The following is a 17,337-nucleotide window of genomic DNA, read 5'->3' as shown; positions in this document are numbered from 1 at the left end:
CAAAGTATTTACTTCAGATTGACACTGATTTCCAGTGACTGAAAGAGTCTCTCTTGCTGATGAGTTCTACTAAATTTGCAGCTTAGTTCCTTCTAGCGCTAAATACAGATGCAGCTTAATGGTGGATATTCAAATATCCTGCTGTAATTGAAATTAAACATGGAGCTTACAGTGTATTTTAGTTCTGTTTCCAAAGTTGTCTGAGATTTTGCTAATGAAAAGGGCATTTTTTTTCTCTTGAAGTTTGGGATGCCTGTTTTAAAATACTCAAATTAAAAAAAATATGGCTAACTCAAACTTGACTTTGAAACACAGTAAGCTAAAACATAAGAATAGTTTAAGTTCTGAATCAGAAGACTGACACTGAGGTTTAGAGAGTAAGAATTATGCAAATTTTAAAAATATAACTTTTACATAAAGTAAACTAGCTCTTCTTGCTCTCTAGTAAGAATATGGGCTTTCCATGAGCTTCAATTTAATTCCATAAGTTGATTTTATTTTAGTATTCCTCAGATTCCTGGTCTAGAGGAGTTCTTAAGTGTAGAGTTTGTTGTTCTGTTGCTTTAACCACTCCAGTTTAGGATCTGTTTCAGTTCAATTCTTAACTTGATCTATCTCGTCATACCTCTGCAAAAAAACTGTTTTCAGGTTACTTTTTCTGTACTTTAAGAATTAAGTGGATTTTTTCTTTTTAATAAGAGACTTACAAGACTTTAGTTTGTTTCTACCTCCAAATGGCAATACTGTGAAAGTTCTCAGCTTTTCTAAGAAAGTCTTACCATGATTTCTTATCTGTTAATTGGTCCTCATGTGATATATTTTGGAAACCCAAAGATGAGTCATTTAGTAATCATTACTTTTCTATACTGTAAGGCAGCATCTTTTTCATCTTCTTTCCCAAGTGGGGAAGAAAAAGTGCTTTCAGTTTTTGTGGTCATAAGCTTCACCATGCTTTTTTCTAATGGCAACCTAATACTGAGCTATTATTAATGTGTGTCCCAGGTAAGGAGTAGTGTGATAGTCCCTGGAAGTGTTTAAGGCCTGGTTGGATGGAACTATGAGCAACCTTGTTTAGTGAAGGTGTCCCTGCTTGTGGCAGGGGGAGTTGGAACTAGATGATCTTTAAGGTCCCTTCCAGCCCAAGCCTTTCTGTGATTCTATACAGTGCACTGGGAGCTCCTGGGGAAATAAGTGTTCTTGAAAATCAAAAGTGACATTTTGATTAAAGATCAGTTGCAATGCTAAAAAAAGGACAGAAAACTGAAGGAACCAAAGTATAGTTTAGAGCTAAGTTAAGGCTGGATATGTTTGTGTTGGAATTATTCAAAAGTCTTATTTAAAAAGCCCAAACAGACTTTTTCAGGGAATTGGTAGTATCTGAGGCAGATGGTATTTATCTTGTTTGTAAAATCAGCATGGAAATTGGAATTTTAAAAATGATTTAATAAATTGATTAGTTGAGATATTTATTACATAGACAGCAGGTTAATAATGTTAACATGTCTGATGAATACATTTTTTTAAAGGAAAGCATATGAAAATCAATATAATAGGATCTGTTAATGTTATGCATATCTACTGGTAGCAGTATATATAAAAATTGCATGATTTATTTTTAAAATACAGCAAAAATGTTAGGTACACTGTACCTAACAGCAAGCAGAACTATCCAGGCTCATTTCTCTTTTGAATAACAAAACTAAAGATATGTTTGCAAAAGCCTTTGGAGGAAATTAATGAATAAATGGATTAAACTCTCCACGAGTTTATTCACTGATGATATGTTGTAAACCTTTCCAACTGTTAAAAATAAAACCTAATTTGTAAACTGAACAGCAAACACAACATGTCGAATTGAAAGGTTAGTTCAGTCTTTGAAACTGAATAATGGCAAAAAGACTGAGTGAGAAAGTATCAGGGTCCTTCAAATGATCACATCTGCTCTCACAAATGAATTCGTTTCTAATGCAACCAACTAAGATATCCTACAGGGAAAAAACCCCGCAACTGTTGAGAATAAACAGGTGTCAGAATTCAATATCTAACTTAATACAAAAGATTGGGACAGGATATTAAGTGCCAGATAGAGTCTTGAGGCAAAAGTGAAGCTGGTGTGGTTTAAAGTACCTGGAACCAGACACAAGCCAGTATATCTTAAAAGATATGGTTTTGCAAAAGCAATTACCTCTTAAGTTATCTGGAATGTAATATGGTTTGCACTTACTCTGTTGTTATTATTAGCTCAGAAAGTAAAGTATACAGGAATAACATTTTAAATGCCTTTAAAATAACATCATAGAATTTTTGAGGTTGGAAAGGACCTTTAAGGTCATTGAATCCAATCATGAACCCAGCACTGCCAAGTCCAATGTTAAACCATGTCCCTAAGGGCCACATCTGCATGTCTTTAAATACCTCCAGGGGTGGTGACTCAACCACTTCCCTGGGCAGCCTTTTCCAGTTCAGGACCTGCCCTTCCTAAATCCATACTGACTGGGACTCATCCACTGGTTGTCCTGTACATGCTGTGTGATGACAATCAACATGATCTGCTCTTTTATTAGTTACCTGTGATGGCTGTGGCTCATTGTATGAGTGCAAATATTGCTGCACTTCTAATATAGGATTTTTTTGATGTTATGAAGGTTATTTTTGTTAATGAAACTTAAACCTAAGTTTGATTTCTGTATTTTACTAATTATTATTAGTATAGTGAAAGCTATTATTGTGGAAGGGGAACTTATGGATTGTTGGCAAGAAATATTTTGACTTGACTAGTAAATAATTAGATTTTTCTTATATTATCTTGGATATCCAGATCTCTTTCCAAGCCATCCATCTTTAAAATGAATCTTATACAAAGTATTCATTTAGGATAGCCATGTAGGTTAAATATGAATTGGCTTTCTTTTTTGCAGTGTTGCGGGATGTTGATGTTGACCATTTGAAAGGAAGTTGCTTACAAGAAAGCATTAACTATTTGTGAATATTCAGGAAACTTTTTGGTAGCCATTTACCTGAATAATGGTGTTTCTAATAAGTGTACTTTATATATAAGCTGAACATTCAATAACATTTACATTTTGTAAAATGGTGAAATAGAATAGTATCCTAAGCTTGTTTTTTAAATCAAAAGTAGACTGAGATACTACAGATGATGATCAAACTGGACTAAAGAAGAAAATAAGAATGAATTTTTAAATTTTTTTTTGGGAGGGGAAGATTGGGATTTTCAAATATATGTGAATGACTTCAGTGAAGAACCATTCATATCTATTCTATACTTAATGCAACAATGTATGATCTTGCAGATCTATTAACATCCTTTGTATGCCCATACCATGTGCAAAATAAGATAATATTTATAAATCGCTTTTGGGAAACAATTAAGGAAAGGTGCATCAAGTGTTATTACAACTGAGAGCCCAGTAACTGTTGATTCTTTTTCTGTGATGAAACTTTTAGTAACCTGCTGAGATGAAATGAAAGCTTAAAATTGTTTTTTTTTCTCACTGGAAACAGTGAGATAATGTAGCTAGAATGTTTTTAAAGCTTTTGAATTAATACTTCATTGTGTTACAAGTTTAACCATGTTTTAAACGTATTTGCTAATGTATATAATTCCTATTTGAAGGCAACTGAGCTAATATGCATTTTGTTTAAAAATTTAATAAAATTGCTCCAGTACTGGCTACATAGAAATTAAAGAACTTATATGGCATTATATTTACCTGAACTTATTTATTTGAGCTTTTCTCTCTGGAAGTCAACATCATTTTAGTATTCTTGATGAGAAATTGCTTTTTCTAAAAAAGAAAAAAAAAAAAAGAGGCAGTGATTCTATATGATATTTGTATCTGAACTTTTGTACCAGTTGGATTGATAGGAAAAATGGTTTATTGAAGGATTATTCAGATCCGTGTAGGACTACATGGCACTACGTCAGTTAATTATGTCACATGTGATCAAATGCCAGCAGTGCTTTTTGTATGCAAGGCAAAGAGTAATATCCTCCTTATGTCACTGTTTTTTTTCAGGGCTATCTTCCTGCAAATGTGGACCGAAGAGAAAGCACTTTACAAAGAAAACGCAAAGAGTATTTTGCATTTGTTGAACAATACTATGATTCCAGAAATGATGAAAATCACCAAGATACCTACAGACAGGTAGAACACCCACTGAAGTGACTTTTACCTGCAGAACACTCCTAAAGAACCTAAAGAGATTGTTTTTCACGTTTGCTACTGCTTTTCGCTCTTTCTCTAATCTTGCTGAATAGACAACTCTTTAATAATTTTTCTAAATCTCAGAAGCAAAAATATGGGGTAGTGTGTTCTGAAATTTGAAATAGTGGATTTCTCTTTATGTCAGCTTTAGTGATGCCGTGTTTTTTTGTTTAAGATTAGTAGTGTTTTCAAATCTTTAGTCTCCCGCTCAGACCTTCCTTCAAATGAGTGAGGATAGACAGAGAAAGTACAGCAGTGACTGTTTTTTACTGGCTCCGTAGTTTTGCTTAGGAAGTTAAAACTGTGTATGATGTGCAATAAACATATGGGTGTCAAACTGTTATGCCCACCGAGATAAACAGATAAGTTATCTTCAAGTTTAGTATTGAAATGAATAATTTGTAACATTAAGTATAGACCAAACAATATTACTTTAACCTTCCTAAAGAGGAGGCTGAGATCTTTCTTTCAGCTTCAAGCCTGACCTTTAGTAGCAAGAAATATATAGCATCACTAACATAAGGTACTTGTGTATGGAGCCCAAAATCATCACTTTAGGATTGTTGCATAAAACTCCTTTGTGAAGTTTGGAATAAAAATTTAGAAATCCTAGTATTTTTGTGCTCTCTTCTTGATTGTCAAATATATTAAAATAGGTGTTAAACTCTGTTTTTACCTTTGAATGCTTGGACTTGATGATCTTACAGGTCTTTCAAACCTAGAAAATTCTATGATTCTATGACAGTGGCAGTTGAACATGAGGTTATAGAAGTAGTAGTATGTGCTTACTTGTAATTACCATGAAGTAATTACCATTGTCAATATGACCCTAATTTGCAAAAAATTGTGATGTAAGGATCCTAAAATGTGAATACAAATGTATATGTTTTTTTCTTTCACCTCTTTGATAGATTAACAATGACTTAAAGCTTTGGATGTATGTTTTGAAATACAGTAAAAATTCCAAAAATAATGATACAACAGGATTATAACTAATACTGTTAAATAATAGAATTACTTTAAGTATTGTGTTGTTCAGAAAGTGTGCTGTTGGTTCCTTTTACAGTATTCCTCTTTGTCTAATTAGATCCATATAGATATCCCACGCATGAGTCCTGAAGTTTTAAGACTTCAGCCCAAAGTAACAGAGGTAAGAATGATATCTAAAGACTTTTTTTTGGTTAGAGAAAACATTTTATTAATGAATCTGATATCACAGTTTGATTAATAATTAATTTGACGGTACTTGCTATTTTGACTTCAGAACTACCTGAAACGAATAAATGAGGATATATAAGTATAGGCTAAGAATGGCAGTGTAAATATGAGTAGTAAAAGCAAAGGCATCTCATTAATTTCCTGTATCGAATCTGTCAGTTTTTTCTTTGGTCTTGTGCCTTTGGGTTTTTTTTTCCTTTTTATGTATTTTGTTAATACTGTGTTTTTGAAGTAATGCAGAGCATAGTCCCGTGGTTCTGTGCATTTGTCAAAATTATTCAAGGCCTGGAAGTTCTCATTATAGAGTCTTCCATTTGGGAAATTCTCTTTTTTGAATTTGTAGCATGAGTGCATTACCTGATTTTACTCCCTTCTAAGTTTTGTATGCTGAGCACACTAATTAAATTGTTTTCCTACTGTTTTAATTATATGATTAATGTAAATATATAATAATATGATTAAATACATGATTAATGATATGTTAGTGAAATTGGCCTATATTGTAGGGTAATTGAATCTCATGGGGACTTTTCATTTTAAAGTATATGGGTCATAAATGGTATAGATGATGTGGATCATCCTCTTTCAATCATTTCTTCTAATTCTTCAATTTATTCTCCTTTCTAATGTTTCTAGTTAGACCTTCAAATGTACTTCCATGTAGCTTCTGTTTGTACCATTATAGAGCCCAATAAAACATCTTCTGATAGGTCATTCTGAGAAGGTAAATGCAGAACTACCTTTCATTTGTTTTTCCATTGTTGCAATTAGTTGTATAATGGAAATGCTCTCCCACACATGTTGAAGAAATTGGTTTGAAGAAATAGCCTAGTGCAGTGTTTTGAGAGAAAATAGTATAAATATAGTGCTTTCCTACATGCTGGTGTTTTACCTGAGCTTTTCTAGGAGTGAATCAAGGAGTGATGTAAGTAAAATCAAGGGATGAGAAGGAAACAATACCAGTAAGGTGAACTTAAAGAAATAAATAAGATCAGTGTCAGTGTTTAGCTAGAAATGAGCCAATAAGTGAAATTGAAGGTGAATATTATTTCATTATAAGATGGTCACTGGCAGAAGAATGCTCCAGGTAAACATCTTCATAGAATGTGCTTAATATCCTTTCTTTTAACCAAAATATTTGGGTGAGAAGTACCTTAATAAAAATGATACCAAGATATCAAATTCTCATTAGAGAATAGTTTGAGATAAAGTGTTATTTAGTAAAATGTTGAGACTGTCAGATAGAAAGCTGTAGGATCTTGACTGGTTTTGTGTTTTGCTCCTTTGGTTATGCATGAGACAAGATACATGACTGCTCTTAAGAGATGGTTAATGTGTTTCTTTAGACTATTTCTAGTTATTTGTTGAACTTATCCAAAGGAATATTTTTCTAATGCTTCATTGGATATGTGCATCTTAAACACTGCCTTAAAATAAATGTATTTTAAATCCACACTTTCTAGAAATTGTGATTATACTTGCAAGTGGCATTGAGTTCTCTTCCAACGCTAATAGTGTATGTATACAGCTCCTTAAATTAGTTTGTTGAATACAGCTCGATATCCCTACTTGCAGGTTGTACTTACCCTTCTCAGTTTGAAGGTTTAGTAAATTGAGCCACATGACAACCGTAATTGATCCCTATAAAGTAGATTAAGGCATTATACAACTGGAGTGCTGCTGCTTTCATGTTTAAAAAGAATGTTTAAAGAAACCACATCACAATCACTCTCCCTCCAATCCCTGTCCATACCCTATCCCATCCATCTTCCCTGCTCCAACACCTTTCTTCTTCCCTTGCAAGTAGTAAGGAAATGGATGCAAAAATGATAGAAGGCTTGGAGGAGTGAGATTGGACAGTTGATTAATAAAAAAGAAAGTGTAAACCAAAAGTCTATTTTAATAAGATTCTTTTAGCTGGGAGTGAGTGGTCTTGAGGTACAGAAAAATGTGAAAAGGGTGGATGGCAGTAGGATAAGGGGAAATCTAGGAAGTATTTGAGTTATAAAAAAGTGATAGAGATCTGATTTAATTTTTACAGATCTGTTAGTGTCCTGAATGTTACAGAGTTGCAGGTTCTTCATTTTAGAGCTCCACTGATCTGACTGAATGTGTGGGCTACTGTGAGGATGGGCTTGCATATGTCTTTGCTCTCTCTTTGATCCAAACCAAGCCCAACTTGCTTGGTGCCATTATACAGAAGATGCTGAAAGGGTCATAGCATCCATCTTCTCCATTGTTTCTTTCCCTTGCTTTCTGGGTTTCTGGACACCTGCCACAGCACTGCTGAATCCCTTAGCCTCGCAGGGGATCCCACCCTATTCCCAGGGGTTTATCTAGATAGGGACCTTCTATTGTTCCCAGAACTGACTCCCTTCTAGGGAGAAGATGGTGCTAGTCTCAGGTGGGCAACAGTCATTTCCCCTTTTTTAAGGTGAGATGGCAAGGGCTATAAAGAAGAGAAGGAAATCAAATTATGGGTCAAAGACAGATTTTGAAGTGTTACCCTGTGTGCAAAACTCACAAGGAATTCAAAACCTGCATTTAAGCTGATGGCTTCTTCTCTTTATGTATGTGAATATAATTCTTGCTATAATTATGAATGAGTGTTAAATTCAAAAGAGAATAATAGACTGGTAATGACATTTCATGAGATGTAGTGGTTCATAAAAGAAAAATAATTCCAGTTTCTGTTGCTGATTTGGAAATCAAGAAGGGAACCTTTTGGGAAAGTGACCTTTTTAATGAATCCTATTTGAGCACAGTGATGAGTGCTGTATAGAAACTTAAATCAGTCTGCTGTTCAAGTTTTCAGTGCTCATTTTTTTCAATTCAGAACAGTAAATGAAACCTTATGAAAATGGGTAGGAAATTTCAGTGTGTATTTGTTGGATTTCTGATTAGGTGCATTTAGGGATATTAAAGCTGATGTGCCATCAGTGATGCTTCCTGGTCAATAATATTACCCCCCCCCCAAGCAAACTCAAATAGGCCCCCACTTTCCTTAGTTTCCATACCTGGATTTTAAAAATGTTTTAAAATCCATAGGCCTCTCAATCTGCAGTGTAAACTGCATATATTGTCAGATTCTAAGGAAACAAAAGGTTGGTGGTACAAATTTGTGGGTTGTTTGACTTTAGAAATGCCTTCATGAAAAAACACAATTTTTATAATTTTTACGATGGGTATTTTGATAGTTCTTACTGAATTACTGTGGGAGTTTGTTTGTGTGTGGTTTTTTTTTTTTTACTGTGCATATTTTGTAACCCCATCACACCAGGAGTTTTTTATTTAGCCTAGTGCATAACACTGCATTCAGTAATTGCTATTTAAATAGGTTTCTCTAGTCACCTGTGTCTGTTGTTTGTTTTTCAAGAAAGTTATTTGTATTTGCAGTATGTTAAACATGTCCTTTTTCTGAAGTGAAACAGACTGATAACTGATAATACTGAGGACTGCTGTTACTGAAACTAGAAATGGCAACTGCCAGAAGCAGTTGGGGTGGCTGTGAGCTAACTAAGCTAGCTAGATGTGCAGTTTTCCAGTAGCAGTAAAAATAGGATATAACTGCAATTTCATAAGGGTCTAATTAGGTAAAATGTAAAAGTAAGGTGTAAATCGCAGAGTGTAAAATCTTTATACAGTTATTGATAGAGAGTGAAACCCCACAGGCTATTGCTTGATGGGCAGAGAGTGGTATTTTTTGGATTAGTATGCAGTGCATGTTAAAAAACATGAGGTGACAGGACTAGCACCAAGAATTTGTAGCTAAAGAAATAAGTATCTTGGCTAATGGGAACGAGAGGCTTCTATGGAGAATTTGCTAATGAGTATCTCCCTTTCTGACTAATTTCTGAAATCATGCTGAGCAAATACTGAATCTTAATTGCAGTTGTAATGGATCAGACGTGAGCTGTGTTACGGCTTGTTTTTCAGTGCTCACCAAAACTTTTTGTACTTTTTGTTGTTGACTGTCTCCCTTGTTACGTGAATTTTCAGCCAGGGAAACATAAAACCTGGAAGACAGTTGATTCTCAAAGGAAAACCTGTGGGGAAAGGGTAGGTGTTGATATTTGGGACTTGTTTTCAAAGCAAAAGGTGCAAATATGTTTCAGTGTCAGGTAAGTTGTGTGGAAGCCTGTAATGGGACTTCCAAGCACCTTTCCTTACTTACAAATAACTGCAAGAGGACTTTGAAACTGAACAATAAGATTTTATTTAAAATTGAATTGAAATAGTCAGCTTCTCAATCTAACAAAAACTTGAAGTGAGATTGAATATAAATAATACTGACTTCATAAATAAACTTCCTCTCTCTGTTGTGTCCTTTCAGAGAGGATCTTTACAGGCTTTCTTGAAGCCTGAGCATTCATCGATTTCTGAGGTTGCAGCAAACTACACAATCCTTGAGGTCCTTTGAAAATGGCTCCTTTTTTGTTAGTATTGAGGCCTGATCAGAAAAGCGATGCTGTTTGTGCTCTCAAGAATGAGCAAACATTCTTTTGTTTCAGAAAATTATGTATACTTGATTGAGTACCTGTAGTTAGGACAAGGCACGTAGCAGCTTTCACTCGGCTGCTTATTTGCAGCCTTTCAAAGGCAAGTAGCATGTTCAGAAGCAAATAATTGAGAGGAAATACAGCATGTCACAGACCTAAATTGAGTCAGAGGAAAGTTCTGTGATTTTCCTGCTCTCTAGTCTCCTCATGCTGAGATATGTTGTGGCCTTGTGAGCTTTTGCAGATCCTAAGCAAGCTGCAGTTTACAGAGCTGAGGAGGTGAGGTTCTGTGATATGGCAGGCAGTTGCCTTATTTCTACATTTTCTGATCGTTTCACCTTTTTTATTAACCAGTATACACACTTCTTAAGTGTAAAACTCCACACTGCAGTATTAGGCAAGCTTAACTGTTCTGGAATCTCCTTTTATGGGCATGTTATTAAAAAATCTAAACTATATCAAATACTTCTTTCTGTTACGAATAAATAGAATACTGCATTAATAGAATACTTCTTTCAAAGAGGTAAAAAATCATGGGAAGATCATGTAATATTTCTTTTTCTTGAGGAAAGAGGAATTTTATATTATTGGAAAAGCTCCAGTGAATAAGGGCTACTTTGCAGTACGTGCCATAACTGAATTATATACTAGGTTGGTTTTAACATGTGCTAATACCCTGAAAATGCTCTCTTTTGAAGAACTGAGAAGCTTACCTAGCACTGGAAGTTAGTTATGAATACCAGTGTTCATTTATGCTTTTGTATGCATGTTTTTTTATACTAGTAGCTCTGTGATATTAAATTTGTCTGCAATGAGGTTTTCAACATCGGACTGGAGGGCAGTGGCAGGGCAGGTACTGATCTCTTCACCTGTGACCAGTGACAGGACTCGCGGTAATGGCATGAAGCTGTGTTGGGGAAAGCTTAGGTTGGGTATCAGAAAAAAGTTCTTCCCCCAGAGGGTGAAGGGAACAGGGTTGCCAGGGAAGTGGTCACAGCATGAAGCCTGTCTGAGTTCAAGAAGCATTTGCTTCTCAGGCACATGGTGTGATTCTTGGGATGAACTGCATAGGTCCAGGAGTTGTACTCAGTGATTCTGATGGGTCCCTTCTAACTCAGCATGTTGTATAATTCTGTGATAATTTTCAAGGGTCTTGTTTAAAATGTGGTCGTCACTTGTTAAATTACCTGATGGTTTCTTTAACTCTTTTTCAGATCTTTGAAAGAATTTTGTTTATCTGGGCAATACGCCATCCAGCCAGTGGATATGTTCAGGGCATAAATGATCTTGTTACTCCTTTTTTTGTGGTCTTCGTTTGTGAATACATAGGTAAGATTTGTCTTAATACCAAATTATGAATTGATATTGGTTTTGAAACATAATTTTCATTTTAATCTGACTGATGGTTTGGATGAGCTAATCAAAGCGTAATTTGATATATGAATTTTATAATAATTTTTAAATTATAAATCTGTATCGTTCTGTTTAAATATATACTGAGAAGCAATCAGATTTTGTTTAAGTAGTCAGTGGAGTTCAGGAATCATCTTGATTTGTACTTTAAAAGTGTTCACCACTCATGGTGCATTTTTCTTCATAGGTTATTCTGTGTTTCTTTCTCTCCTGTTCATGTTTTTTTGTGAAAACTTTAAATTGTACATATGAACCAGACAACAGCGGCAAAACAAAAAAGCAAACCAAGAAATCCAACAATGCTTGCCCAAAAAAACCCCCAGAACAAACCCCATACCAAACCAAGAAAAATAACCCAAGAAACAAGGAAACCTTTTAAATGAGTGGAGGGAAAATTAAAATAAAAGGAACCTATTAAACTGCATCTCTGCCTGAAAAAATCCTGGAATTAGGCTCTGAAATTTAAGACAACAGTAATCAAATTTCCCTGGTTAAAAGCTTACCTCTTCTGGGGCTTGTGACATTAGTAACAATAATAGTGTCAACAGCTCTAGTTGTGTTGTTTGTGGCTTTATGTATGAGTATATTTTTGAAAACTTAACCAGCTCAGATGTGGGTTAAATCTTAAATTTATAGATTAGTATTTAAACTGTTATAAACATTAAGAGAATGACTAATTGTTAATAATTGAATAATAACTTGGGTATAACTATGGATATAAGAGGTAAGATTTAAGAGTAAAAATGACAGTGTTAATCTGGTTTGAATTAAAACCGTTTTCCTCGTACTTCTGTTTGTCATACACACATACAGTGAGAATATAAGCGTTGTGTATGTAAACTTGAGCAGTGCGTTGTCTGCCTACTTCAGTGCATTCTTCCTGCCTTCTCTATGCAAGATACGCATTGGTATCCAGATTAATCCAGATTGATTGGTTTTAATGAAGGACAGATTATCCTTGAGTGGATGATAGACTATCCATTTACTCATTTGCATGGCAACACCTCTGTTGCTTTGTTCATTTTTTGTTTCATACGGGGACGTTTCATTGCTAAGCAACCAGTGAGAACTACTGCTGCTTTCCCCTAATCATCTCTTAAGTATGGTAGAGGCCCACTCCTGAGAGTATTTGCAGTTTCTGCCTTTTACTCCCTCATTTGACAGATAATGAAAATGTTCTTAATGATCCTAGAGCAGTGGGGTCTCTAGTAGACTTTAGGGTTGCTAATTGAAATAAGAAGTTCAAATGAGATGTGATTAGAGAATTGATATTCCACGTTAAATAGGCCATTTAATTAATATGGTAAATAAGTTTGTCTTTACCACCAACTTACATTTGGAGGCCCTGGTGATTGTTAATGTATTTGCAGTTTGTCAGTGTTTTCATATCAGAGAGCATAGCTGTTCCACCAAGTGTTCAGTGAAGAAAGACAAAACTCAAAAACTTTCAACTAGAGAAGATATTCTGCCACTGAAAGTGTATGAAGCTCAGAAAACTGCATTCTGAAAGCACATTTAAAAGCTAATATCTAAGTCATAAGAAAAATAGCAAAATGAAGGTATTTCTTTCAATATAGCAGTGGTCCTGGCTAATTGCTAACAGCAGTTATTTTCCTCCAGGGACATATAAAAACTTTCAAAGATTTGTCCCTAAACAGCCTTTTGATTTGAATCTAATATATTCAAGTTCCACTGAGTGATGCGTTCAAGTTAGAATGAATAAGAGTATGCATTTTATTTAAAGTTGAAATGGGGACTTGAAATTTATGAAGTACCTCAAAAATCCTGAGTTTTGTAATAAAATTATAGGATTCAAAAATCAGACTGTAAATTGTGGTTTAGTAATTTAGATAGAAATAATTGCAGAATTGCAGAAATGTCCTAGCAAAAATGTTTAAACTGCTAGTATATTTAATGTTTACTCTAGTGATACTCTGTATTTACTTGCGTTTTTACTCTAGATCCCATTTCTTGATTTTAAGTGAATAGTGGTTTTTACATTAAAGTGCTTTATTTATTGCTATCTTTTAACTTGATTTTGTATTTTCTTTCTCAATTTAACTGAAACCTTTTTGTTGCAGTTCAAAGTCACTTGGGTCCTAATTTGTACAGTTGAAAGTGATAATGCCTTTTATTTTAGGTTCTTTCTATAATTTTGAAAAAAAAGAGGTCCTAAAGAATTATTAAAGATTAGTAATAAATTCTAATGGTTGACAGTGCCATAAATAATAAATCTGTGCTGATTAGATCATCTGATGATATATCCTTGTAATGTTTAAACACAGCTGCAGTTTTGTCAAATATTTTGGTGGGAGGAAAGCCATGTTTGTTTTGGCTTTATGACAACTGAGAGAGCCCTTAATCCTTAATCTTGCATAACAAATATGTGACATATTTATTCTAGTGATGAGAGGCTTTCTGGTCTGCTAAAGATGTCTAGAAACTTTTTGGAACAGTGTTGTTACAGAACTTTTGAAGATACAAATGACATGGATGGAAGTGATAATTTACTTCTCATTCAAATCTGAATGCCATAAAATAGGTTTTGTGGGTCTGTATATAAGGACTGAAGTCCTTATGGTTTAGTGTGGATTGAGGTGCCTGATTTTAACACATAGGTTCACACATGGATAATAGATTGAGTGACTGAACGTAGGAACTGAATATGTTAAGTGTTGAGGGCATACTTTCAACCTTTCCATCAGTGTAATATGATGGAAGTGTAATCTGGTAATGTCTCATTAGTTCACCACTCTGCAATAAAAGCAGAATGCTGTAACATTTTCAGTAAGATAAAATTTGGTTGTCAAACCAAGCCAGGAAAGGCAAAACGGCAATTAAGCAAAAATTTCAAAGGGGGTAAACAGTGGCCCCTACTGGAATACAGTAATTTCAGTTTTGAATTTCTGGTCTAAATTAGGAGAAGGAGGAATCTAAACCTTGGATTTCTTATACCAGACAATTGTGTATGTTAATCTCAACATTATTTTTTTTAATTTTTCCCCTTATGAAAAATGCTATAGATCTTTTTCCTGCCATATTATAACAGCTTCTTTAGAATTTCAAACACTACAGGTGCGGAAAAACTATTTTGTGCTTATTTCTAACCTCCTGCATGACATAGCAGTGGTGTAACTAACATGTGTTGTCAGAACAAATGCTAATTCCTGTCAGGGAAGTTTTCCTAAAAGCTCTGTGTATTTGCAGTGTATTAGTTTGTGTCAAAATGAATCTCATCCCTGTGGATGCACCAGAGGTGTTTTTGTTAATAAGATGTACAATGTGACTTGTCACTGTTCACAGCCTTAATGAACAAGAAATTTTGCACTGGACTGCAAGTCCTATTTCAAGTTGCCACACGTTGAGCTCTTTGTACACCTTCCTCTTGCCCTGAATTCCTGTTGATCTACATTGTTTCCAGGTATTAGGTTGTGCTGCACAGTTGCTCATGGTTTCTTGCTCACAGAGTTAGCTACACTTTGCTGTAATTGTCATTTCAGTAATTCGCTAGGCCTTGTGTGTATATCTAAAACCCCGGAGAGGACCTGGATTTATTCACTATCCAGAGAGATGAAAGCTCAAGAGAAACTCCACCATAATAAGGATGCATGTCAGGCCATTGCTAAGGGGAATGGCTGTATGAAATAACTTTGAGACCCCCTAGCAGTGTTGGATCAAGAGCAAATTAGGAGTTAGTAGGAAGTCCAGGGCAGAAAATTAACACTATTGTAGCAATTCATCATTTTATGTTGGATAAAGAATGCCAAGAAAAATGAGGCTGCTGAAGACTGGAATGGTCATTGAGATATTGTCTACAATCTCCTTGAAGTAGAGCAGCTTGATGATGTTTACAGGAACTCATGAACTGAAAACTTTGAAAAGAGAGGTCTTACTCTTGTAAGTATTTTTTTATGTGATCTTAAATCCTTTCATAGAAGGCATTAAATGAAACTTCTGTTACCTAGTGTTTTTTAAATTGATACTGCCATGACTTCATGGAATAATTAATCCAGGCCCAAATCCTAGTGGGATTGGGGTGGGATTTGTTCCCAGACCAGTGTTACTATGAGTAAAGAAAGGCTCTTTGGTCTTGAAAAAGCCTTCATCTGTCTATAGCTCCCTTACTTACAGTTCTTATTATTTCCTCTCACATGTTACAGAAAGTCTTCTTGTCCCTATAAACCAGTACGCAGTCTCATTTTTGCCTTCTTTCCTTCTTTTTCAACAGATCTACTGTGAATAATTACATTTAAAATTATTTTTTCCACAGTTTGCTGTATCTAAAATTGTTATTATATAATTGGAGTAAAGTTTAAGAGCATTTTATCATGGCAGTATCTGAGGTAATTCCTCAATGTTTGTTTATAAAATATGAAAAAATTGTCAATTAAGCAGAGATTATTTTTTTCTTGAGGAGAGTTGTAATTTTTGTACAATAAGTAGATCTGTTTAGAATGTACATCAAATTGAATTTCTGAATGATGTAAGCCAGAGAACAAAGAATATTAACCCACTGACTCTAGAGAGCTGCTTTTCTTCATACTTGGAGGGTTATAGGGTAAAATTTTGTTTAGCATGCATTATTTCCTTTCCTTCACAAGACGATGCTGAAGCCTTGATTGCTTCAGTATGTAATTTAATTTGAGATAATTAATCCTGCTGTCTGAACACCTAGACCTTTCCACCAATTCACTAGTCCTTGGAGAATCATGACTAAGACCCATGCATTGAGGTTTTGAGGAGATAAGGTGGAAAAGATGGAACGCATTTGTAGTTATTCAACTTAAAAGAGACTGAATGAAACTGAAGGAACAACAGATTGTTTTTGTGAAGTGGAAGTTGAACAAGGAGCTATAATTGTATTAACTGGATGCTTCTGCTTCTCCCAGGCCTTTCAAGTTTTGCTGTCTTCTGATTTACCAGGAAAGAAATTCTGGAAAATCTCTGAGGACTGAGTGCTCAGGAATGTGGGGGATTTCTTCAGCTTGAGATAGATGAAAAGATTTTATTTGCAATTGTTGTATGCTCCTGAACTTTTCTTTGAATTTTGTCATTAAACTTTAGTAACAAACTTCTATTGTTTAATGTTTTTCTTTGTTTAAATAAATATGAGTTTCTGCACAATATTGTATTAAAATGTTTTTATTTACACATTTGCTTGAAATTATTTATGACATTTACACAAATTAAATTTATATAAAAGCAGGGACATGAAACATAACTGACATTTTAACGTTTTCCTGCAAGTTGTGAAAGTATTAAGAAAACAAATATTTTTTAGAACCATTGTAACACTTGTGTGAAAAGCTGTTCAAAGTAGTTTAAATCACTTTTCTGTCATATGAAAATTCCATACCACGAATTCAATTTTGATCACATTAAATTTTTTCTCCTTAATGCAAATTGCCAGTAATGTAATTTCCATATACAAAGGTGTATTTTGGTGCTATTCTTAGTAATTTCCGTAACTTTATAGTAATACTCATGATATAGTGAAGTTGTATCATAAACATGAGCAATATTGTGTGAAATATTCTTTGATAATTAAATGGAATATTGTTATCTGTGTGATTTGGGTGGGTAGAGAATGAAGAAAGCTTACACAAAACTTTGGAATTCAAGACTTGAAAGTACTGAAAAGCCAATTACATCTTCTACATATGTCTAGAAAACATCATATGCTTTCCTCTGAAAAAGAGCTGCAATATACATGAGCTACTTGGTGACCTGAAACTTTTTACTTACCTCTCAGTTCCCTTTGCTTTCACGTGTTATGGAACACTTACTATATGTACACATAGATGTATATATAACCATAACATGACACACAAGTTGTTCAGCATTATCTTAGCTTGCTTTGAGATAACCACTGTTCACTTTTTCAATTTCTATGAATGCGCCCCCCCCCCCCTCGTTGCTGTGCCAATCTGTGGGCAGTGAAAGTATTTTGTAAGTGCTGCAGAGGAGCTGAAGAGAGGGAG

At 34.6% G+C, this 17,337-nt stretch overlaps 1 protein-coding gene across 2 annotated transcripts in view; it reads left to right on the top strand.

The window, feature by feature from the left end:
• Positions 1-17,337, top strand: part of TBC1D22A (TBC1 domain family member 22A) — a 152,988-nt gene that overhangs the window by 20,303 nt on the left and 115,348 nt on the right. For both annotated transcript variants that reach the window (XM_027679259.1, XM_027679260.1), the window contains exons 6-8: positions 4,038-4,166; positions 5,314-5,376; positions 11,158-11,272. In XM_027679259.1, the coding sequence (XP_027535060.1) occupies positions 4,038-4,166; positions 5,314-5,376; positions 11,158-11,272 (307 nt within the window). The remainder of the gene's footprint in view (positions 1-4,037; positions 4,167-5,313; positions 5,377-11,157; positions 11,273-17,337) is intronic.

The sequence above is a fragment of the Neopelma chrysocephalum genome, unplaced genomic scaffold (assembly GCF_003984885.1).
Source record: "Neopelma chrysocephalum unplaced genomic scaffold, ASM398488v2 Primary Assembly neopelma1_45, whole genome shotgun sequence".
Taxonomy (NCBI): domain Eukaryota; kingdom Metazoa; phylum Chordata; class Aves; order Passeriformes; family Pipridae; genus Neopelma; species Neopelma chrysocephalum.
The sequence above is the reverse complement of the archived record's forward strand: the minus strand, read 5'-3'. Positions and strand labels throughout refer to the sequence as shown.